Below are 24,542 nucleotides of genomic sequence, written 5' to 3'. Positions count from 1 at the left end.
CCTGCACGCTGAAACAATTATGAGAATAATATGGGGTGTTTTAACAGCTGTAGACCGGGGGAGGGCAGGGAGGGCAGGGAGGGCAGGGTGAGAGGCTGCGGGACTCAGGAGGACTAGACCCATCACAAGACCAGCATCTCACTCACCAGTGACACAAGAAGGTACATTTAAACATCAAACGTGCTGAAGATTAAAGATGTTACTATGATTTCTTAGGGACATACAGACACTGACACTTTTTTTTTGCACAGAGGGTCAAGGTTAGGGTTTCTTACATATTGCACCTTTAAGTAAAAGTACACAAGTATTAACATAAATAAATAAATATACTTAAAGTAGCAAAGGTTATCGTTGGATATTGTATATCAGCCTGAGTTAACCACAGTTTTTTTCTCTCAACGAACAAAAAAAGTTTCAACTTAATGTACAATATTGCATCAAAATTATCTCTTCGCTCTGAGGTCGTGTTTTCACCCGTGTCCGTTTGTTGCTGTGTTGGTTTGTCGCCATGATTTCACAAAAAGTACTTAACAGATTTCAACCAAACTTGGATGGATGACGGGTCTCAGCCCAGAATACACCCCATTACTTTTTGGTGTGGATCCGGATTAAGGAACGGATACAGGAATTTTATTTCTCTGATGTAGTTTATTGACATTTTCATTAATTTCTCACGAAGTAATGCATGGATCTTGATGAAAAAAAGGCACAAAAATAAGTGTTAAACTATCTCTAATGTTCACTTGTATTTCAAAAACAGACTATTGCTTCAGTTGTGTTCATTTTAAATTGAAGTCAGTGATGGTTGATGTTCCTGGTCTTCGATATGACCTGCAGTTGTCGGGAACCATTTTGGTCTTTTCCCCCTCCTTCATGTTATCAACACGTCTCAGTTTAAACTGGCTCCTCTCCAGAAACAAACTCTTACCTTCGGCTTTGCTCGACGGCTCGTCCTCCTCGCACAGCTTCCCCTCCAGCGGCCATGACTGATAACTCCTCTCACCACACGAGCCCCTGGGAAAAAGCACATAAGACGCTCCGCTCCGTGACCCAAAACATCTGCTGCTAATGTGGGTCAGTTTTATCCACGGGTTCCTCTGAGAAAAAAAAGGTCCTGCACATGACAACTAAATGAAAAACACAAATGGCATGAATCAGCCGGCCTGTGTGTTATTTCCCAGCACTTGTATCAACATGCTGGGGAACCTGCTGAGCTGTGAAATATCTAAGCTCGGACACCCGGCGGTTCTCCTCCGCTCCAAAAAAGGCTTTTCCTGAGCCGGGGTCAAGCGAGGAGAAAGAAACAGCAGTCGAGTTGTTGTGTCTGGAGACTGGAATTTGTTGTGACTGGTGTTGGATTGTTAACATTAAGATTAAGCTGAAGGGGAGATAGCAGTGAACATTTTCAGAAGTTGACCAGAACACTTACATATTCTGGGAATCTAACTGAAAGCTGCTGTTAGCATTGCTATTGTTTTAGCTAACTTCTGCAGTTAGCAATCCCCTCTAAGTTCTCATACCACAAAACAAACCAAGCGAAGGAAAATGCTAAAAGAAAAGAAAGATGCAAAGAGAACTGCCTCAAAAAGGAAAAAACGTAGGGAGGAGTTTGTTTTGCGATTTACAAAACAAACAGGAAGTTAGCTGAAGCTACGACAACGCTGCGTGCTGCAAGAACTACTTATTTTTGAAGGCTAACCCGGAAGTTAGCATCGCTCTTGTTCTCTTGGCAAAAAGCCTTTAGGAGTTTTTTAACTGGATTTTGGATTATTGCTGAAAATAATAGCAATAGTTACACGTTTTGTTCACAAAATGAAGAATACTTGGGTCATTTTTTAAAGCGTAAATGCAGAAGTAAGAAGCTAAAATGAGGCTTTAGACAAATAAGGCTACGTCGTGGTTGGTTAGCGTTGTTAGCTTGTTAGCAACCAAGTTTTTTTGAGACACGAAAAGGCTTTGTAAATCAAACGTGGGGTATTTTATGATGCTGTAGAAAAAAACATGAACATCTCTTTAGACTTTATCTTAATTGACTCTCGCTTCCTGTCTTTGTCTGTTTTCCCGCCCTCTTTCTGTGTCTCATTAGTTGATCACTTCCTGTCTATTCAACATTGTGTTTTACCCTCACTTAACGTTTCTTTCTCTGATTTCGCCTCACATCTCCAGCGTTCCTGAATCGTCCTTGTATCCTGGATTTTTTCCCCCCATGGCTTTAGAGTTTGTTCTCCATTTGTGAATTTCTGTTTCCTGGATTCTACGTGTTGCTGCCTTTTTATTTCTCTGATTTTTGCATTTTGGATTGTTGGACAACAGAAACGTTTGTTCTTTATCCTCCTGCCTCTGTAGGTCCTGCATTTGCGCCCTTTTGGTGTCAAACGTGACAGATTTTTATGAAATAATAACCTTCTGAGGAGAGAAACCACAGCGGGTCACATCCTGTAGCACTGCCGTTCACCCCACACTGCCATTTCTTGATTAATTTAAACTAAAACAACTCCCTTTTGCGACAAAAAAGTAACACTGCATGTATGTGTGGGCATGCGGGGGGCCCGTTTTCTTATCAGGTACCGCGGACCTCTCCAAACACTGAGAGCTCGGCTGGTATCAGGATTCAGAGGAGAGCAAACATCTGTACCAGACGCGAGCGAACAGCTATTTGTTTGTCAGACTGTGATTAAGTGCACGACTAAAACCTACGAGGGAAACACTGATAAAGACGTCCATTAGCTGCCTCGCGCTCTCCCTCGCACTGCGTCGCTGAAACTCACAGCTCGAAATAGAAACACTTGAGTCCACTGAGGAGACGTTTCTGTAGCCGGTCACCATTTTACTGTACGCAACAAAGATAATACTCTCAATAGACTCCAGAATGTCTCCTCAGTGAGATATCAAGAAAAGTACAATTGTGTCAAACATAAGACCTCTAATCCTCCGGCTGCCGCTCTGGGCCCACTTAGGCGTTTTGTACTTCTTCTTCGGTGCATGAAGACCTTTGTAGTCCAGAGTTACAATTAATTTTCTGTTCGCTTTGTGGCAGGAAGTAGAGCCGGAGTCACTCGCCGTAACTTTTTGGCCTGTGAATTGCCTTTTTGTTCCAAGTTGCCGCTCCCCCCCTCAGACGATATGCGTCTACTGACCTCTAAATAGGGAAGTTTTATGCAGTTGACCTTTGACTTCCACGTCTCCGTATTTATGTCTGAGAAAACAGTGAAATTATGACACTTAACGCCGTCGCCTGCATGTGTCTGGAGCTGCTCTGTGAAGACTGGGGGCCATTGAGACTACAGGTCAATCCGCTGACACCCTTCTCTCTTGTTTAAGAGTGACGGGCTGACGTGACATGAAAACCTGAGAAACACCAAATTCAAATAGATTGTAAACCCTGTTATTAACAGAAGAGGACTCGGATATTGTACTGAAGTAAAAGTCGTAATGCTGTAATGTAGAAATAACTGTTATTCTTCTTATACATCCATGATGTTAGCTTGTTAGCTGGACTAGATCTTTAATCTTGATCTGTGATTTTCAGACCTGGGGCTAGCTGGTTAGCATGCTAGCTTCAGTAGATATCTCCTCAACATACTTTACATGTTTGACATGATGTCACCATTGTTATTTCTTGATACGCTGTTGATTGCTTTTATATGTTTAAACTAAAGTTTTGAAATGTTGCACCTTTATGTAAATGTAATAACATATAAATAAATAAATACACTTAAAGTAGCAAAAGTTATCACTGGATATTGTATATTCACCTGATTTATATTTTGTTAATCTGGATAAATTGTGAAATTTCCCTCAAGGAACAAAAAAGTTTCAACTTAATCTACACTGTTGCATCAAAATGACCTTTTCGCTATGAGGTCATGTTTTCACCCATGTCCATTTGTTGCTTTGTTGGTTTGTTACCATGATTTCACAAAAACTACACAACAGATTTCCACCAAATTTTTACAGAGGACAGGTCAAAACCCAGAATAGACCCTATTAACTTTCGATGTGGATCCGGATAGAAGAACAGACCCAGGATTTTTTTTTCTGTAATATAGTTTTTAATTTCTCATGGAATAATATATGGATATGGTGTATTTTGGTAGCTCGTATCTTCGAGTGACCACAAATTGAATCCATATCCAAATTAAATTGAGATGTAGCAGAATTATATATGCTTGATTTGATATTGGATCAGGCTTGATTGAATTAAAGAGGACCGTTGGACCTTGACCGAGGTATGCACTCTATTCAGTGCTGTTCATCTACTTTATTTATCGATTTGCTGAAAGTAACAAATAAAGTTACCAAGTAACTGAAGCAAAAAGTACAAAAGTAACACAAAATTGAATTACAAGTACCTCAAAATTATAGTTAAGTACAGTACAGTTACTTTTCACCGTCTGTTATTAAAGTAGGTTCAGACGGCATTAAAATTCTGCTCTTATTTTTCCTATGAGAGTTTAATTATATCAGTAAATAGAAACAAAGATGGTATTTTACATGGAATTTACACTCATTTCACAATTAGTTCTGAATAATTGTGAGGTCAAACAGTAAATATCTTAATAAAGACAGCGTGAGATGACAAAGGCACATAGACGAGCTGAGAGTTGAAGTGCAGAAGCATTGAGGACTTGTCACTGACTGAGCCCATGAGCAGGTCTGGTGGGCCCCCCAGAGGACAAAGTGCTAAAGTTCAGCGCTGTCAGTCAACTGGCACAGACACAGCCGACGTTTAAAAGTAATATATCCGCCCTTAGCCTCCGGTGGTGTTTGATTCTGTTATTGTTTGTTTTTGTTAAGGACTTTTGTGCGGAACAGGTCTCGCAGATAGAAAATAATCTCTTTGCAATTACGAAAATACACTCCAGATGTCACGCTGTTAGAAAAACAGATGGTCTCACGGTACAATCAGTCGATCCTGTAATGAAAAAGAAAAACTTTAAACTTGATTGAATAAACACAAACAAAATCAAGAGTGGCGGAAAAAAAAAAAAGTCCCTCGCTACCTTTTTACAGGCTGATTTTAAACAATGGCTCTTTCTCCGGTGGGGTGAAAGCGTTTACGTTATCGTCAGCTGACTCAGGTGTCGCCTCCGCAGCGCTCTGACACGTGTTAACACTGAGACATGTGTGACTTCGCACAATCATCTGTTTGGGGGGGTTCGTCTTAGTGCGCGAGGAGCCAGCAGTAGCCTCTTTGATCATCTCCCTGATGTGTGGTCACAGCGGTTTCACTCCGCTCGCTCTGGCTCAATCAGGGGCCCTTGAGAGCGCGGCGAGGTCCAACTTTAGAAAACAGGAGAGGCACCACCAGCGAGATCCAATCAATGAGCAATCAGATTCCCTCTTATCTATTTAGCTTGGCTGGATGTGGATGTTAATCAGTCCCATATCTCAGTAATGGTGTTCCTGTTAATTGCCTCCCCTTCGTTCTGCCCGTATCCCCTTTCGCTTATGATCTCTATCTGCAAATGAGGTCAGAAAGGCATATGGATCTTGTTTCCAGCCTTGGCTCGGCGGAATCCTAACAGGGGAACAGTGCCGGCCGTGTGGCCTGGCGTTTAGAGCCGTCCTGAGATCAAGGCGCTTGTCGTCGCTCCCATGTGTTGATGTCACTGCGCCGTCAGGGCCTTGAAGTTGTTCGTTATGATCCTTGTTTAAGCTTCAAGCTCTCCAACTGTTCCCAGGACACAGAACAGTACATGGCTGCCTTTCAGAACAAAGACCGGAGTATGGCTGCGTTCAGAGCCGCCTGCTAAACCGGGCCAAAGTAGTGAGAAGTATTCAGGCAAAAGCTAAATCTGCAGTGAGTTGAAAACGCCTGCTTGTCCAACTGCTTAATTAGAAAAAAATCTCCAGTATGCGTCGGACCAGTCGACCTCGCCCGCTGTGTCCCAGAATGCAAAGCACTGACAAGTGGGCTGTGGTTTACTTCCTCTTTCCAGAACAAGAAACCAGCTAAGTCTGGCATGTGGCAGTATAAATACTATGAAGCGTTCATGGGACCAGTACGCACATCGGCTGTGTGCAGGAGCAGGTTATGAATACAGGCCGAGTTTTTCCACAATGGGCAGATTTAGTCTCCGCTCTTATCGAGAGTCGGTTCCCCATGAGAACGGCGTGATTTGCATATTCATTGAGCTCCTCCATCTGATGCCCATCTCGTTAGACCTGTGAACGGTGTGATATCTGAACAGCTCCGGGGCGAGTCAGCCACCCGTCTGAGTGACATGCAAATACAACAAAAATAATGCAGCCCGCGATTTGGTTAATCACATCTATACCATGACCGGCTTTGGACCGACCCGGTCTGGAGAGAGGCTTCCAGTCGGGGGAACAAAAAAAACAACGAGTCGAGGGTTCAGATCTGCTGCTGACACGGCATGACAAAAATTGAAAAAATTAATTTGACAAACGGACTATGATGCAAATATCAGCCTTTGGAGATGGAGATCGACGTGGAGCGGAGGTCGGCTCCACAAAGCCTCCGACCTCTTCTAACCTTCTCTGACTGCGAGAGGGTTAACTGTCATTTCTTTCAAGCTTCTCCTCATGCATAAATAAACCTGTGCCCTCCTCTCCCCGGCCAACCCCTGGGCCCGCTCAAGGGAGCAGAAGGTCTAAGAGCATTCCTCCATGAAGACTTTCCCTTTTCTAACTTTGCTTTGATTTTACGCTCATTATCCCCCCTGCAGCTCTGCCGGTCCTGGACAAGAGGCTCCATACCTGACGAAACAAAGGGGGAGCTGTGCTGCATGGTGAAGCTAAGCCGAGGAGGAGGAGGAGGGGGGAGGCTGCATTGTGTCCTTACGTCACACTGCCACGGGAGAGAAAAGGGGGAGACATTATTATCCCCAGTTTTTCTGCAGATCAAATTAATTAGCGGCAGAGCGCTCCTGAAAGAAGAGATTCTCCAAAGTGGGACGTCTTGCCCAGTCAGGTCTCCTCATAAAAAGCTTTGTTATTCGCGGGGCGCCCAGCTGTTGTGCTGCTGCCGTCAAAGCAGAGGACCTTCTCCCTGATCTCCAACCCTTCACCGCCCTAATGATGCCCTCCAGGCAGCGGGGCTGGAGGGCAGGTGGCACCGGGTGAAAGGTTCCTCTGGATGGGACGAACTCCTCAGCACTCTGGTGACTTCACTCCACCCGTCTTGTTTGAAGTAGTTTGAATCCACAAAGATTTGTTGTGGCCTGATTTCTGAAGGACCGTTATTCACAATGACTCATTAACTGGGGGGGAAATCAGTAGATGAGAATGTTGGAAACACTCAGCAGGTATGAAGTGAAAGGCACTGATTATAATAAGCAGAGCACGGCGGGTACAGGAGTTTTAGGGGCCAAAGTCGATATAAGAGGGGAAAAACATTGCTGACATTCTTATAAACACTCATTTTTTGCAATGATCCCTCAAATTTGGAACACACAAAGAGGGAGGCAGGATCAAAAATAAACTTTATCAGCACATCTATCCAACATTTATCTGTGAGAGGCGATTATCAGCCTCAGGACTGAATGAATGATTGCTGTGGTAAAAAAAAATAGTCAGATTTGAAAGTTTCACGTTTGGCTGCGATAAAACTAAAGAAGCAAACTACCGAGAATCAGTAAAAGACACTGAATAACAAACATTGATTAACTGTGAGGCTTCTTTCTCCTATAAATAACTGAAACTGAATATAAAAGTGGAAACTGATGATAAGTAAAAAAAAATAAATACATCCAACTGCAGAACTGCTCTTCAGTCACCCTGCATCTGTTCCAGCTGCAGTCTGGTGATACAACACTGACCCCTAGTGGAGCTTTACTGGAACATCACATTTAAAACCATGTTGCACTTTGACAACAATCAGCCATTGTGCAGTTGTGTAGATCATTGAAAAATAATAAATTAGCTTCTATAAAATCACATTTGGCTTCCTCAACACAGTTTGTTCCTGTTTCTGATCCCGTCTGGACAGTTTTTGCTTGCGGCTCTGAATGAGTTCCCTCAGCTGGGTCACTGTGAGCAGCCTGACTCCTGGCTGATCCTGGAGAGCTGGTACCAGTTTTCATGGATCACTCTGGGTTAGATGTTGTGAAATGGCACTTCTCTTTGGCGGTGAGTCCAGTCACTCTCTTTACCGCCTTGTGAGGCTGCGCTCTGTCTTGCGCTCTGTCTTGCGCTCTGATCTTTTTAAAATGGGAGCACATGTCTGGGCCCTCCTGTGCTGCCCATCATGAGTGTGCCACAGTGGACTTATCTGCGTCTGAGGCTCCTGAGACTTGCGAGGACCCCAGGAATCTCGCAGCCTGGCGTTGCGCTCCATGTTGATGCTGACTTCGTCGGTGCGCTGCGCCCTCTGGATGGCGTTGACCCTGAGGACGATGGAGTCGCGTGTCAGAGGATGATGGAGGCCCCTCTTCTTCACCCGTTCACGCGCCGCTTTCTCGCTCAGCACCACCGACTCTTTAACGCAGCGTTCTCTGGCTGTGAAGGAGAAATCTCATTTCTAACAACTCATCTTAAAATGCATTCCTTTTATTCTTTAGCTTCCTTACCTTGTGCTGGACTTTTTGTGGGAGTAGGCAGGAAGTGAGAGCGGTGAGGCAGCGCAGCTCTCTCTGGTTTCTTGTGATCGGCCCTGACAGAAGCGAGAGGAAGCTTTCTGAGAGGAGCTGCAGGTTCATCAGATACATCAGCACAGCCTCCGTCTGCTGTGTAATCCCAGAACACTTTGGCAAACTGGAAGCGCTTCACACTGGACGTCGTGTTCACTAGTATACTGCAGAAGTTGAAATATGAGAGAGAAATTCATACACACTGGTAAAAATAAAGACTTTCATGAGAGTGCATCACTCACCTGTCGTCATGGAAGTGCAGGGACAGTATCTGTCCTGTTTCAGTCTCTGCTGTGATTTCTCTCAGACAGTCTCCGGTGAGGAAATTAAATATGCGGATCTTTCCGTCCACACAGCCGGTGACCACGCGGAGGTAGACGAGAGTCAGAGATTTGACCTCCCTGCAGAGAAATCAAAGTCAGTTTAACATTTAGGGTAAAACACCATTTCGCCATATATCAAGATGCAACAAATATATTTGATTATCCAATAACAGCTAATGTTAGCGTTCAGCTACTTCCTACTGGAACTACTAGAAAAATGAGCCTTATGAAAAAAATGTCGCCAAACCTTTTTTTCCCTCAGTTACACTCATGAAAAAGAAAATATAGTTTTTCTCCTGACTATTTTTTCATGATTTCATTCCTCACATCATAAAAATGTTGAAATGTTTTCTTACTTCGGGTGGTTGAAGGTCATCAGACACTGCTGAGCGTCACCGTTGGTGCTCCAGGCCATGACCTGACCGTTACAGTCCCCGGATAAGAAGTGCCACTCATCTACAAACAGGCACTTCACTGACCTTCTGTGGGCGTCGATCACCTGCAGGACAGTAGAATATCATGCAAACAAATAAATACAAATGCAAAGATAACATCAGACACAGTTTTTGAAAAACAGAATGTAAAAACAGTTCATCAAATTAGAGTTTGTACTGTATGTAGTGCAGATAGTCTCACCCTGAGCAGCGACGCGGTCTCCATGTCCCACACTTTGACGAGGCCGCGGTTGCAGCTGCTGTAGACCGCTGTTGAGCTGATCTTCACACACTGGACAGAACTGGGGTGCTTGAAGTTAAAACCCTCAAAATGCTTCCCTGTGTGTAGACTCCACACTGGCAGCGTGGTGATAACGTTTAGCTTACGTGCACATATTAGTACAAAGATAGCATGCTGGTTTAAAAGCATAAATAAACATACATAGTCCTGCTAAAATGCGTCAGCCGGGTCTGATAAAAAGGCTCATCGTGTGACTCCTTTATCATGACGTGACAACAAAACTTGGATAGGAAATAAAATGCTGATCTTAAGATATGGATACCTTTAACTTGACAGTCTTTAGCTCCTGAGACGAGTCTGTCTGCGTGGACATCCAGGCAGTTCACAGTGCCAGAGTGACCATACAGCGCCATCACACACCTGTCTGTCTTCAGATTCCAACACCTGCAGGTGGGAAGGCACAACAAAAGATCACCCAGCCAGTCAGACCTACATCATCACTGCTCCTCAGTAATTATAATCATCGTTCATCTCCTCCTCACCTGATACTGGCATCGCAGCTGGCAGTTACCAGCAGGTGTCTGTCCTGACAGAGCAGCACCGCCCGAATCCTGCCAACATGGCCCTTCATCACTGAGACCACTGTTGTCTCGGACGCCACGTAAAGAAGATGCGCCACGCGGTCTTTGGAGCCCGTGGCCATCAACAACCCACCTCTGTAGTCCATCACCCGATGAGGGTCTTCCCTGTCAAACACAACCAGATTACATCACGTGTGTGACATAATGTTTGTTTCTATGTGTAGAGTTACTAACTAACTAACTGAACTCACTTGTTCAGCAGCACTGTGGTGAAATACGCACCACAGTAAACATTTCGCTCCTCCATCTGCACTGTCTCGGTTTCAACTTCAGCATAAGCAGCTTCAAACAACTCAACCTGCAATCAAAGAAGAAATAATGCATGTATTGAGAATCGTATCTCTGGTACGAAAACAAAAGTTTCCAGAGCAGACGTATTGATTTATGACCTTTTTGGCTATAGGATTAACATCCACTTTCCCATCATCTTTGACCGGTACAGGGACTTCAACGATGCTGGCGGATGTAGGACTGACTCTATTAATACCTCTGCACCTCTAGAAGACAGAGCGACAAAATGAAACAGATGGTGTAGTTTCTATTTTGAATCATTTCCACTGTGAACACACAAATGCCCGACCTTCATCATCGCCTCAACTTGATGCTGAAAGTTGCCTCTGAACTTGATTTCCTCCATGGTTTCTTTAGCGAGGTGCTGCCAGGACTGTGAAACCTTCTGGCAGCGTCTCAACGTGTGCTCATCTAACAGACCTGTACAAAGACACACACACAACTAATTACCTAATACACAAATATGTCTTGTAGATAAAAAGTTATGTATAATAAATGTACTTGTGAACACCTAATGATTGTCTCAGCCTGCGCTACATCTGTGTTGACTGACCTAATATCCTCTTTGACAGACCAACAGGCAGGCAGCTGATGAAGTCTCGGTATCGGCTGACTCCAGACACGGACTTTGAGGATCCAGGCACCACCATCAGAGCCGGGTCGTCTGAGTCCTCATCACTGTCCTGGTCACGGTGATTGGCACCACGACCACTAACTGAAAAAGACAAACGATTATCATCTGATAAAAATTAGTAAGGATATAAAGTTTGTGTGACGTTGAAAGATATTGCTTCATTAACTCACATCATACAATGCCATCTTCACTAGTTCTATTACAGACACTACCTCATTCAATATAAGTCTGTGCATGTATATTGTATTTTATATTTATTCATATATAGCGTTTGCCGTATGAACAAGTAGGCCCAAACAGTTAAGAATGTGTTGTGTTGTGTTTCACAACGTTTATATAGTTTCTCCTAACGCAACAAGTTTCAAAATTGAGTGTGTTTCTGAGGGAGTCTGGCAAAGAAATATCAGGCTTCTACAGCGATGCCGCAAAGAAACTGACACTTTTTACAAGAAAAGGAACATGTTAATGTATTACACTGAATGCCGAATTTACAAGGAGGCACGAATGAGTTAAAATCAGCATTAGCGGTTTCACAAAGTTAATTCAGTTTCTCCTCGTGATGCAAAAACGCTTAAAATCTCCGGATTTGTAAGGGAATCTGGGATGTTGCCCTTACAAGGGACATTCATCACTTCATAATGTGGTCCAAACTGATGACTTTCTCTCACTCACACACACACACACACACACACACTTTTGGGTACTTTTAACAACACTGGTAAAAACGTGTGTTGCAATAAAAAGCCAATACAGGACAATAAATAAAAAATGTAACTCCAAAACTAAAAGAAACATGAGATCTGTGTTGTTTTTTACCAGTAAACTGCAGGCTTCCTCGGTTCTGTCTGACCAGAAGCACGCTGGTTAAATTGGCGACCATGCGCAGTAGTTCTGGGTCACAAAAAGACAAAACCCGGCAAAGATATCGTGATTTGATCCAGTCGGGGCTGCTGCCGAACCAGTCCCAGATCTCCTTCACGTCCACGCCAGCCGGGCTCCCACGACCCCGCCCTGTGTCCACACTGTGGCAGCGGTGACCCGGAGGACAGGTCGGGCTACTGGACCTGGAGTACGAGAATAAACTCCACGATGTGACACTCAGCACACTCTGGATTCTTTGGAGCAGTCTGGTGTTCCTGCACCGCGAAATAAGCTCCAACACGAACCTCCTCCTGAACCCGTCCGACACCTTCCACAGGCACTGGATGGAGCCCGGCGGTCTGGGGGCGAAGGCACAAGATGGACACATGCCGCACATGTTGAGACATCCCCCCGGGTTACAGCTCAGCTCACAGGCCGGCACGCTTCTACCGAACCCGGTGGACTTCATGTCGGTGGTACCAGCAGTTCGTGGAGCTGTTCCTGTCGATCAGTCGTCGCTTTGAACAACATCAACAAACACACGGAGACGACATTCAGCTGGTTGCCCGGCAACGGGCTCCACGCGCCAACTGGGAATGGATGCTGCTAGTTAGAATTAGCTGCTAGCCTCAGTCAGTCCTGGTGTGCTGCAGCTCGGGTTGCCACCCTGATTTGTGGAAAAAAGGACACTCGACTAGCTGACAGACTAATATTGCCGTTCATAGTCCTGCTACTATTATTTATTTCAGGTCCCGTTCTATTTTATATTAATAAGTACTTGGTTTAAAACAAGGTTGACATGTAAAAACCTTGAGTCAAATAAAGCCTCATTCAGAGACCCATTCAGAGACATGGAAAGTAATCAAAACTAAAACATTGACACTAAAACAGCATCTGAAAGACAGAACAGGGGGAAAAAAAAGCTAAGGTAATAAGCTACAGATAAAAAAAATGCATTAATGTACTTATTTGAAAGCCACAGTGAACAGTTATGAATTAGATGAGCGGATAGTTTTACTTCAATCACGTTACTGACTATTTTTAAATAAGTAACTGTATCAGAACAAACATTTAAAATACAAGTAAACCAAATGTGTTCATTATGCAGCCTCATTGTTATATGCACTTTAAAATCATATTACTGGTCTGTAAAGCACTAAATGTTCTCAGGACTGATCATATAAACTACTGTAGCTGCTCGAAATGACCTATCTGTCTGCTTGGTGATGTCACAGGCAGCACTTCAGCTATATTTCATATCAGCTGCTGGTAAAACGTTATAAACTCTCACAGCTGCTGTTAGCTTCATTCATGTGATAAGAGATGGAGAGAGGCTAACTTACTCAGACATTATTAAACAACACATGGTTTCTAAATCAGTCATTCCCAGAATAGGAATAGATAATGAAGGTAATGGAAGACCTGCTCTCCATTACAGACAGAAAATGTATACATCAAATATAGTTAAAGCTTTGAAAATGCCACTGAGAGGAGACATTGGACTCCATCAAAAGACTCAACACGTTCTTTAAAAATCTGTAAAAACCACAATAGAGTGTAATTCAAAAAAAAGTTTTATTATGAAAATAAATAGCAAAGACAACAGTGCTCACTGTCTGAGCAGGTGAAACCAGAGTCAACAAACAACTGCACGACCTGAAGGAGTTCCATCAGAAGCCGGATACTCAGTTTTCCTGCTTCAGGTCCTGTGGCGGCTCGTCTTATTCGTCTTAGCTGCTCGTCCGTCACCTGCAGGAAGAGAAAGAGGAGCAGTGGTAGTTTGATGGCTCTTTGTGGAGGTTTTGTGTGGTTTTATGTTTGCTTGTTTGTTTTTAGAGGTTTTTGTTTGTTTTTAGGGGTTTTGTGTGTTTTGTTTTTAGGGGTTTTGTGTGTTTGTTTTTAGAGGTTTTGTGTGTTTGTTTTTAGAGGTTTTGTGTGTTTTTAGGGGTTTTGTGTGTTTGTTTTTAGAGGTTTTTGTTTGTTTTTAGGGGTTTTGTGTGGTGGTTTTTAGGGGTTTTGTGTGTTTGTTTTTAGAGGTTTTGTGTGTTTGTTTTTAGAGGTTTTGTGTGTTTTTAGGGGTTTTGTGTGGTGGTTTTTAGGGGTTTTTGTGTGTTTGTTTTTAGAGGTTTTTGTTTGTGTTGGTTTTTAGAGGTTTTGTGTGTCTGTGCAGGTTTTTAGTGTGTGGAGGTTTTGTTTGTGTGTGGAGGTTTTGTTTTTGTGGTAGTTGTTTGTCCTCCACAAAGAGACCTGGGTCTATTTTTGATGAGTTTTGAGTCTCCTTGTGGAGGTTTGAGTCCCTAACTCAGTTGTATTTAACCTGAAATCACTTTTCATAATTTATTTACATGGAGTTTTGATTTAATTTGGAAGTAAATTTGAACATTTGCAGGTTTTGTTTTACTGAGAGGAAATATAAACAAGTCTGCTTACAGTGCCTAAATGCATTTATTTGATATAATTCATGAAGTATTTAACATGTGTATACACTGAGAGCGACAACATTAGAAACATTGACAGGTGAACTAAATAACATTCATCATTGTGTTCCAATGCCATGTTCGGCTGTGAAATCATGAGTCCTAGCATTCATGTGGATGACTCTTTGACAAACACCAGTCACCCAAACACGGCTGCAGACCGAGTACACCCCCTCATGGCAGCAGCACTCCTTGATGGCAGTGCCCCCCCAGCAGGACAACGCGCCTGCAACACCACAAAAACTGCTCAGGAACGACCCGAGGAACGTGGGAAAGAGCTCAAGGTGTCAACCTGGCCTCCAGATTCCCCAGATCTCAATCCAACTGAGCTTCCACTGGATGCAGTCAGAGCCAAGAACGATCCACGGGGGCCCCAACATGGATGGGAGTTGGTTCTGGCGCATCCAACAGATGCTCAACTGGATTGGGATCTGGAGAATGAGGAGGCCAGTTTGACACCTTGAGTTCTTTGCCATGAGGGGGTGTAGTTGGTCTGAACGATGTTTGGGTGGGTGGTGTTTGTCAAAGAGGCTCCACAGAAATGACAGAAGTCAAAGTTCCCCTGCAGAACATTTGATTGTAACAAGATGATCAATGTTCACTTCACTTGTCAGTTATTTTAATGTTGTGGCTGAACAGTGAAGGTATACATGTTAAATACTTTTCATATTTAGCATAAATTGAGTTTTTAAACTATATTATTCATACTTTCACTGCACTTTGTCCAACAGCTTTAGTTACTAGTTACTTTGCAGATTTATACAAACAATATCAAATATTCTCTGATCAAACATGATGTATTATAGATTAAGTTATCCAGCATTAAAAGCAGAAAGTTGAGAGCCAGTGTGCTGCATATGGAGGACAATTATTAATCAGTTGATTAATTGGGTGATGTCGGTATACTTATAAAGCAATTCTGTAGAAAGACAGCTGATTTTTTAGTCTCATTCTCAGGTCGTCAAATAACGCACTTTGTGGGCTATTAACAGGACTCATAGAGTCGAGTTGTAAAAAGTGAGAAGACTTGTATTTTCATACACATTTTATTTATATTATATTTTATATCCTGTAGTTGTAAAAACACTCCTTGAATCCTGTGGGTTTTGAGGCGGGGCCTAAGTCTGCTGTGGTTGGTCGGTTCACACAAGCCTGATAACCAGGTTTGCCTAGCAGACTACTAAGAACTGGATTGCTGTTACTGAAGTTTTGTGCCTAAAACTCTATGGTGGTGAACTGGCTGTCATAGCTTACTGCGCTCAACATCGTTTAGCTAACACTGTTAGCCTGAAAAGCTGTATACCACGATGTTTCTCCAGCAAAACGACAACTTCAAAGGCTTCATAAAGCTTATCAAGCACTCTCTGAACTCACATTTGCGCACTCAATTGGAGATGAACCTGAACTGAAAACAACCTTCAGTACACTCATAAGGACGCAGACAAGCTAACAACCGCTCAAGCTGTTTGTAGCTATCAGTTTGCTGCATTTCCACCATGAACATAACCACAAGAACTGCTTCCAAACGAAAAACGTCACCACAGCACAATCAGATCCTTATTAGTGGCCTGCTGGGCAGTGAGGCCGAGGGCCCTGTAACAGCTTTATAATGATCTCTGCATGGTGTTATCAAGCAGGATGCTGTTACACACAGTTGCAAAGAAATTGAATTCCTGCAATTTTTATTTTATTTTGTTTTATCACAGAGGTTCAACATTATCTTCAAGCAAAGGCATCGCGTCCATGCGCACTGAACTTGGTGTGAGATCGGCATGGACAGATGAGGGCAGAGACCGGAGCCGCTTTGTTGGCGTCAGGCTAGCTTTTACCGTGGCCCTGAGCATGTCCCTAGCCAGGCACGAGGCCCAACTAAACACGCGCACTTTGTGCACGCTTCTACCAACCATAGGTATGTAACAACAGGGGCCTGTAAGTTGGCGGGATGGCACAAGGGCTCGTAGGATACGCTATTACCAATACCAGCAGCTGATCAAAGGCCTGACTACTGCCATTCATAGAAAACACAGCTTACAGCTCTGATGGACAGCACAGTGAAATTCCCCCAGCTCCGTGTGTCTCCGGAGGACTTCATGAATCCAGACACGACGGCGGGTGGTTTTCCGGCGTTTCTGGGATAGCAGGTACAGTGCAGCAACGGTGGTGATATCAGCCATAATAGACGTGGAAAGACAGCGGGTTGAAAAACACCGGTTCAAAAATGAGCGGGCGAGCCCGAATGACGCGAATGAAGCGAATAGTCCAAAATGATCACGCGGCGCGAATGGAGCGTCTGGCGCGGCGCGAACTAAGCGTCTGAAGCGATTGTATTCGCGTCTGTCGCGTTTGGTCTGAACGCCCCATAACGATGCTAGTATTAACAAGTTAACATTACACAGCAGGATAATGGCGTCATGCTAACACTCTCCAACGGACACACACGTTAGCTAACATGCAAACCTGTCTGTAAAAACACGATGATTAAATGACTCCGACGTCTTTACAAGCTCGTTATAGTGTCAGTACCCGGTTCATGTGTCCTCACCCGTTAATAAAGGCAGCTGAGCCGCTGCTAACGTGTTTCCAAACCGTGCAGTGCATCTCCAACAACTTTAAAGTCAGCTAGCTAACATAGCACTACCACTCACTACCACTACCACTTACACTGACCAGCTAACGTTAGCTAAACAGCTTTCACGCCGTTCTAAATAATAAATACATTTTAAAGACTTCTTGCCGACTTTACCCGAAACTACCGTTTTGTTTTTAGATAGTGACCAAAGTTTAGTTAACTGTGCATTATTTATGTAATTAACATGGCAGAGATAAAACCGACCAAAATCACAATGGAGTTTGGTGCATGGAACAAAACACAACGTCCATCACGGATTTAATTGGCTGTAATTAAAGGATTATGTTCCAGCTGAATTTACCTCGACAGTTAACAGTTAAATGAGACGTCTTCAGCTTCATTTTAACCCGCACATAAGTAGAACTTACTGGTTTAGACAGCCATGAAGGTAGTTAATATGTGGAGCTGCTGATATATGAAGGAACATCACCTGGACTTATTACCTGAGATCAATAAGTATTAACTATCTGTACACCTCCCACACAGACATGAATACACCTGTACTGAGCCAGTAACTGAACACATAAAGCAGATTCGTACACAACAGTTTACTCACCGTGTTTGTGTCCTCCGAGAAGAGCTGCTCCAAACAGAGTGACGATCAGTCAGCCATTTTTATACACATCTGACTTTTTGGAGGGAAATGCGCTAATTTCACGCGGGAAAAGAGCGAGACCGCCCCTTTTGGCGAGCACCACCTATTCATCAGAAAATCTGTGGGCTGGACTTTTTTGACGTGGTTTACGTCATTTTAACCAGAGAATTCTCTCACTCTTCAGACCTGTTTGACTCAGTTGGTAGAGTTCTATGTTCAGAGAGTTGCTTTTATCCTGAGTTCGAGTCCCTGCCGGAGAAACTCAACTGCATCATATTTACTGTATCTTCTCTTGTCAAAAGTTAAGATAAAATTTATAAAAATAAACACAGATAAAAACTTGTTAACAGGATACACAAAAAGCTACTTTTTCAAAATTGATATTTAATTTCTCTGGTCTTCATTTGTTCCGTTCCGTTCCGTTTTTTTTTCCGCTTTTTCCGTGAGGGTCGCGGAGATGTTTTATCCCCCCTTTTTCAGGGGAGGTTACTGGGGCCAAATCCAGTGACTGTGGGCGAAGGCTTCATTTGTTATTAATCCAAAACTAACTGAAAGTAATCAAGTTATATTACTTTAATATTGTAATCGGGTGCATTCAGGTAGTTTGGACACCTCAGCTCAAGTGTTACTGATTTCTGTTCTGTACTTTTACCATAAAATTAATTAAATTAAATGTGAATGATGACTTCATGGGGATGATGCCACAGAAAGGGGCGGGGCACTAGTTCATGTTATGTATGTAAGAATCTATTTCTTACCTTTTTATTATATGTTGTTTATTTTGTACTTTTATTAATGTTTATTGATTAGGGTGTTGTGACACGCAGTACGTTTTATACATAAAGTTCAGCTCAAAGTCCATTACACACAGGGAAAAAGAAAGAGAAAAACATAGAATAGACTACATGTAAAGTCATTCTGATGCTTGATAAGTAGGATGAAGGATGATAAAAGATAAGCATTTATTCATCCCACAATTTGCATTATTAAAGCAGCAGAGTTGACAGAAAAATAGAGAAGGATTACTAAAAAGCAATAATAATGAATAAGCACAAAAGCAAGTAAAGCAAGATATGAACAAGAAAAAAATATAATGCAGTCAGAACAATATTGACAATATGAGATAAGAATCAAATAACTGTGATTGCTGTTCACATAAATGAATCCATCCCTTGACATATGCAGAATTAACAACATGCATGATCTATCGGCACTTCCATATAATTAAGTGTTGTGAAACAAAAACACGTGCGCCGCCCGGGAATCGAACCCGGGTCGCAAGAATGGGAATCTTGCATGATACCACTACACCAGCGGCGCCCTTGTTCACTTGCGGTTGAATATGGAGTTTTGAAATACATTCACTGAATCTGATTGACCTTCTAAGGTAATGTTGAAATTGTATCACATGTGTCGCTTCAAGGTGTCTGATCGGACTTAATGATGACCACTCTGTAAATAACTGAAATAGCAGCTAAACCGGGAAAAAAGCAAAAATGTTATTCAGCTTTTATTTTGGAAAGAACAGGATGTGGACTCTTGTGTTGAAAGCGACATTTATTTACTTCCGGGGAATCTTCTCCAGCCTCGGATAGTTCAGATACTGATTTTCAGTCCGACACATATGTTAACCAGCACGGAACAGTAGCTAACTCAGTTATCAAAACCATTGCAGGATTATAACCGATGTGATTTCAGTAAGTACAAAGGTTAATATGCATTAATTTGGGAAGTATTAACCGGAAATGCACTGTGGTAATGTCAGTCCTACTCCTCTGCTGTGTTAGCATCGTAGCAGCAGAGATAGTTGTGGTATTGCAGTCTTATTAGCCATAACAGCTAACTTGACTGCCTTGCACTATGTTCACGGTATCTTTTCGTAACTACGGTTCTTCTGTAGCTGAATGAAAATAATGCTAGCAAGCTAAATTAGTCGCTAGCCGACGTTTAGCGAGATAGGTTAACATGCTAACGTTAGCTGCCTGTCTGTTCATGTAAGTTAGCACTTGGTGTTAGCAGCTGACAAAAACATTGATGGTTCTTTGGATTATCCACAGGAGTCTGCACTCATGTCGGCCAGGAGCAACGGTGTGGAGTGGGGAGAAACAGTCGAGGAGGTTGTTATAATAGAGGAGCGACTGACTCCTGAAAATAACAGCCCTGAAGGTGATAAAAAGTTACCTTATGGTGGCATCTTAACTGGTTATTGACTTGATTTCATATTTTATTTGAGCTTCTAAACTTGTGCGCCTGTTCTTTCAGTGGTACCAGCTGTAGAGCCAGCAGAAACACCAATCCAGAGGTTGCTGGGCACTGTGGGACATGGAGACAACTCAGAGGGCGATAATGGCTTCTGTAAGCGAGAGACACTCTTTCCTCTTCCCGTTGTACTCACAGCATCTTTGGGTTTAACACAAAGATCCCATATTAGATTGGAGATACTGTAGAACCACAGAGTAAAGACAGATAATGAGCAAAAAGTGCCATATGCCTGTTAGTATGGTCACAATGTAGTTGCTTTTATTTACATTACTGAGAATGCATCAAACCAACCTGATTCCATCCAGACATAGAGTTTAAACAGCTGATTGGTTAGTTTTCGACTATTAATTCAATCTCATCTCACTGTTTTGATAATTAATAATTCGAGTAATGTCATAAAGTCAAGAGTCTTTGATTTCAGGTTCTTAAATGTGAATATTTTCAGGTTTCTTTCCTTCTCTGTGACAGTAAACTCGTAAAATATAAGTGTTGTGGACAAAACAAGACATCGGAGAGCATCAACTGATCGACAGTTTCCCCCATTTTCTGACATTTTATAGACAAAACAACTGATCGATTTATCTAGAAAATGAATGACGGATCAATCTACAGTGAAAACAGCCCTGGTGGGAACACAAATTTACTTTATTTTTACTTAAGTTTTTTGTTTGTTTGTTTGAGAATGTGGGAAATACTCATATTTACAGCCCCTTTTCACTGACTCTGACATTAATTAACATGTTAATAATATCTACATGTAAAGTTCCATAACTGCATTCCTCTGTGTTCTGTTCTCTAGACTGTGAGGAGTGTCTGACGCTCTTCCAGGACCAGAGCGATCCTGCAAACATCAACGGCCCGTCGTTCATTCTTGACTTTCCAACCAGCACGGGCGTCCCCCAGAGGGCCCTCCTCACTCTTCCCTACGGCCTGATGATAGGCAGATCCAGTATTCCCAGTGCAGGCGTTGGGGTCGTAAATCATGGACAGACGGTGTCGCCGGGAATGCATTTTGGACCGTATGAGGGTGAAGTGACGACAAGGGAAAATGCCATGGCGAGTGACTACTCCTGGGAGGTGAGCTTACCTGACATTAAACCTTGAGTTGTAGTGGAAATTTTCCCTCTCTAGATTCTTCTTATTGTCATTATTGTCATTATATGTGGGTGTTTTGTTTTGACGATATTCTCATTTTTTGCAGATTTGCAAAGGAAAAGATGAGTACGAGTACATCGATGCTGCCAGAGACTCAGTCTCAAACTGGATGAGGTATTGTTCCGTGCATTCTTCTTCCTTGGCAAAAAAGATAATAAATAAATCTGTCCATGTTATTTGCAGTCCCTGTCGTTGCTCTTTATAATATTTTACCCTTTCTCTTCTCACACAGGTACGTCAGTTATGCTCGTAACAAGGACGAGGCCAATCTGCTGGCAGTCGAGTACAAAGGCAGCATCCTGTTTCACTGCTGTCGCACCATCCAGCCTGGAGATGAGCTCATGGTTTGGCCGAGCAGCAAACTTCTCGACCATTTCAGTGAAGCTTGGGCCCAGCAGTGGTTGATGAAGTTGAACGCAGCAGGTAAACTTAATCACCTGAGTTTCACTAGTTACACACTTGATGTTTGTAGTTATTGACCAGCTACATTTTTGTCTTCTTCTCTTTTAAATTCTAGAGAGTAATGCGAATGCAACACATCAGATCTTCCTGTGCTCCCACTGTCCGCTGTCCTTCACTACAGAGGCTTTCCTCCAGCGACACACTGACTGCATCCATCTCCAGCCTCAAGGTGACTGCACAACACCTGCTGAGGCAGCTGAACCCGATAATCCAGCTTCCACAGCCGACTCGGGTGACGCTGCAGCATCCCTGCTGGTGTTATCTGTGGACCCTGCAGAGTCCAATACGTGTGGTGATTGCGGGAAGATTTTCAAGCAGCTACCTCACCTCAGGAGGCACAAGCTCTGTGTCCACTCAAACAAACGGCCGTACTGCTGCACGCAGTGCAGGAGGAGTTTCAGCCAGGCGTCCGGTTTAATCCGACACCAGCTAGTTCACAGGAAGCAGGCTGCGATCAAAGTGACAGACGTTTCTAATCAGAGTGCAGAGCAGAGTGTGACACCGACGTCAGAACCAGCTGCAACTGAGGAAACAAATGAAAAAACAGACCAAATGAATGTAAGTGAGACTCCAGAAGGAGCTATGGATGTAACTGAAGCTGAGAACACTTTTGCAGGAGAGACAGGAACATCACAGTCCAACTGCTCAGAGTGTGGCAAAGGTTTCACCAATGACGGGTACCTCAAAAAGCACAAGTTGACCGTCCATGGAGGGTTACGCCCGTACGTCTGCACCGTGTGTCTGAAGTGTTTTGGCCAGTACTGCGACCTGACCAGGCACCTGCGGAGTCACCAGAAGAGACGCAAAACAGGAGAAAGAATCAAACCGGCTGGAGAGCCAGCTGCCACCATGCCCTTTAGCTGTGCTGAGTGTTTGTTGACGTTTCCCTCAGTGGAGGACCTTCAGCAGCACATCAGTGAGCATCACTCAGAGGAGATCGTGGTGGAAATTCAAGACGAGGATCAAAGACGAGATCCAGATTTCGTTCCACAATCCTCAGTGGATGAATTTCAGAAACGTCCTTCCCAGAGGCCTCAGCGAGCCGGAGCAAGATCTAAAGTTTCTGCCATAACCAAGCTCATCGCTCCAAAACGAAGGGCGGCCATCTCCAAGAAGCCACTAAGCGGCTCTCCTCAGGCTGAGAGGAGCTCCGCTGAGCCAGAGGCACCTGCTGCTCAAAACGGGAAGCTGACAAAATTCAGGTGGTTCAGCTGCAACCGCTGCAAACGAACGTACGCAAACCCAGAAGAGCTCAAAGCACACAAGTGTCCTCTGAGGCAGCACAAGTGCGGTCAGTGCGGGGCGACCTTTATTAAGTCGGGCTTCCTTCACAGACACGAGCAGACGGTGCACTCAAATGCAAAGTCTTACAGCTGCGGCCGCTGCGGTAAAGCCTTCAGCACATCAGGCAAGCTTAAACAGCATCAGAAGAGCAACACGTGTATGAAGTACCACTGCACGTCGGAGCTGTTCCCCTGCTCCTTCTGTCAGTTCTCCTTCACCATGAAGAGCTACCTGATTAAACACATCAAGAGGCACCACCCTGTGGAGTACCTGTCACACTGCAGCTCAGACAGCCACGTGGATCCAACGGAGGAAGAGAAGGAGAAAGAATGTGTATGCCCTCACTGCGGGAAGAACTTTGAGAGCAGCAAAGCCTTAAAATCTCACTCGTGCCTCCAGCAGGTGCAGGTGCTCTACTTGTGCACGGACTGCGGGAAGGGCTTCACCAACCACTACGGCCTCAAGCAGCATCAGCGCATCCACACGGGCGAGAAGCCGTACATCTGCCCTCACTGCAGCAAGAGCTTCTGCTACACCGGCCAGCTCAACGTGCACCTCAGGACTCACACCGGGGAGAAGCCGTACCTGTGCACCCACTGCGGGGAGAGCTTCCGGCAGTCGGGAGACCTGAAGCGACACGAGAGGAAGCACACGGGTGTGAGGCCCTACAGCTGCCCCGAGTGCTGCAAGAGCTTCAGCCGGCCGCAGAGTCTCAAAGCTCACCAGATGCTCCACCTGGGACAGAGAATGTTTAAATGCACCCAGTGCGGGAAGAGCTTCTCCAGAAACTATCATCTCAGGAGACACCACCAGAAGATGCACTTGTAGACATAAGACGCGGGGAATAATGTGCTTAAAGGGACAGTTCACTCCGAATCAAAAATACATATTTAAAGTGAAACTCTCGCCAAAAAGCAACCAAGGCTTTATTTGTGATTGTATATAGTCAAACATTTGTGTAAAAGCATAGTTACGACAAAAGTGGCACTTTTAAGATTTATCGTAGTTTCCTTTTTGGGCAAGCTAATTTTTAATGGGGTGCTACGGGCACTTTGACGCTAGCATCAAAATCACTAAGAAGGCTCGACACAGCATGAAACTTTGCTTGTAGTATCACCAGGGTCTCTACACATGAACACGGGCATTGAGAACATTGTTTGTGTACACAGAGTTTACAGAAAAGAAAGTTTTTGAACAACTCACGTTAGTAGCTGAATCTCCGGCACGCCGTTGTCATGGCAGACAAAAAGTGTCGATCCCCGAGTGCGACCTAATGACAGGCTTGAGGAGCGGTCCACCATTACTCTCCTGCCTGTTAGGTCTCACTCTGGGATCGACACTTTTTGTCTGCCATGACGGCAGCGTGCCGGAGGTGCAGCAGCTAACGTGAGTTGTTCAGAAACCTTCTTTTTAAAAGTGCCCCTGCACCCCATTGAAAATTAGCTTGCACAAAAACGAAACTACGGTCTTAAAAGTGCCACTTTCGTCTTTATTATGCTTTTACATGAAGGTTTGACTCATATTCAATCGCAAATAAAGCCTTGGTTGGTTTTTGCCGAGAGTTTCACTTTAAGTCTTACCTGTAGTGGTTTATTTCTGTGTAGATTGTTTCGGAGATGTCGGATCGCTGCCAAAACAATAAACTAAAAAACGGCACTG

General features: G+C 43.8%; 2 protein-coding genes and 1 non-coding gene across 4 annotated transcripts; 1 reads left to right on the top strand and 2 right to left on the bottom strand.

The window, feature by feature from the left end:
• Positions 1–7,431: 7,431 nt before the first annotated feature.
• On the bottom strand, positions 7,432–12,649 carry fbxw10 (F-box and WD repeat domain containing 10). Of its 2 annotated transcripts, none has more exons than XM_030399486.1 (12): positions 11,975–12,649; positions 11,078–11,263; positions 10,814–10,944; positions 10,623–10,730; positions 10,425–10,531; positions 10,135–10,338; positions 9,915–10,036; positions 9,554–9,708; positions 9,274–9,416; positions 8,837–8,995; positions 8,535–8,758; positions 7,432–8,463 (listed from the first exon to the last, which is right to left on the bottom strand). In XM_030399486.1, the coding sequence occupies exons 1-12, from the start codon at positions 12,486–12,488 to the stop codon at positions 8,114–8,116; spliced, it is 2,403 nt and encodes an 800-aa protein (XP_030255346.1). In that variant the 5' UTR covers positions 12,489–12,649; the 3' UTR covers positions 7,432–8,113. The 2 variants fall into 2 exon arrangements, with proteins under 2 accessions (XP_030255346.1, XP_030255347.1); XM_030399487.1 differs by having other exon boundaries at positions 11,078–11,239; positions 11,975–12,645.
• A 6,320-nt stretch (positions 12,650–18,969) lies between these two features.
• trnag-ccc (transfer RNA glycine (anticodon CCC)) lies at positions 18,970–19,040 on the bottom strand. Its single transcript has one exon. It is a non-coding gene; the product is annotated as a tRNA-Gly (tRNA).
• A 220-nt stretch (positions 19,041–19,260) lies between these two features.
• prdm9 (PR domain containing 9) lies at positions 19,261–23,837 on the top strand. The gene is made up of 7 exons (XM_030399214.1): positions 19,261–19,417; positions 19,778–19,886; positions 19,983–20,075; positions 20,782–21,059; positions 21,184–21,251; positions 21,370–21,560; positions 21,655–23,837. Exons 2-7 carry the CDS (start codon positions 19,790–19,792, stop codon positions 23,709–23,711), a joined length of 2,784 nt encoding a protein of 927 aa, XP_030255074.1. The 5' UTR covers positions 19,261–19,417; positions 19,778–19,789; the 3' UTR covers positions 23,712–23,837.
• The last annotated feature ends 705 nt before the right edge of the window (positions 23,838–24,542 follow it).

This window comes from Sparus aurata, chromosome 20 (assembly GCF_900880675.1).
Source record: "Sparus aurata chromosome 20, fSpaAur1.1, whole genome shotgun sequence".
Taxonomy (NCBI): Eukaryota; Metazoa; Chordata; class Actinopteri; order Spariformes; family Sparidae; genus Sparus; species Sparus aurata.
This window is presented reverse-complemented; position numbering and strand designations above follow the sequence as displayed.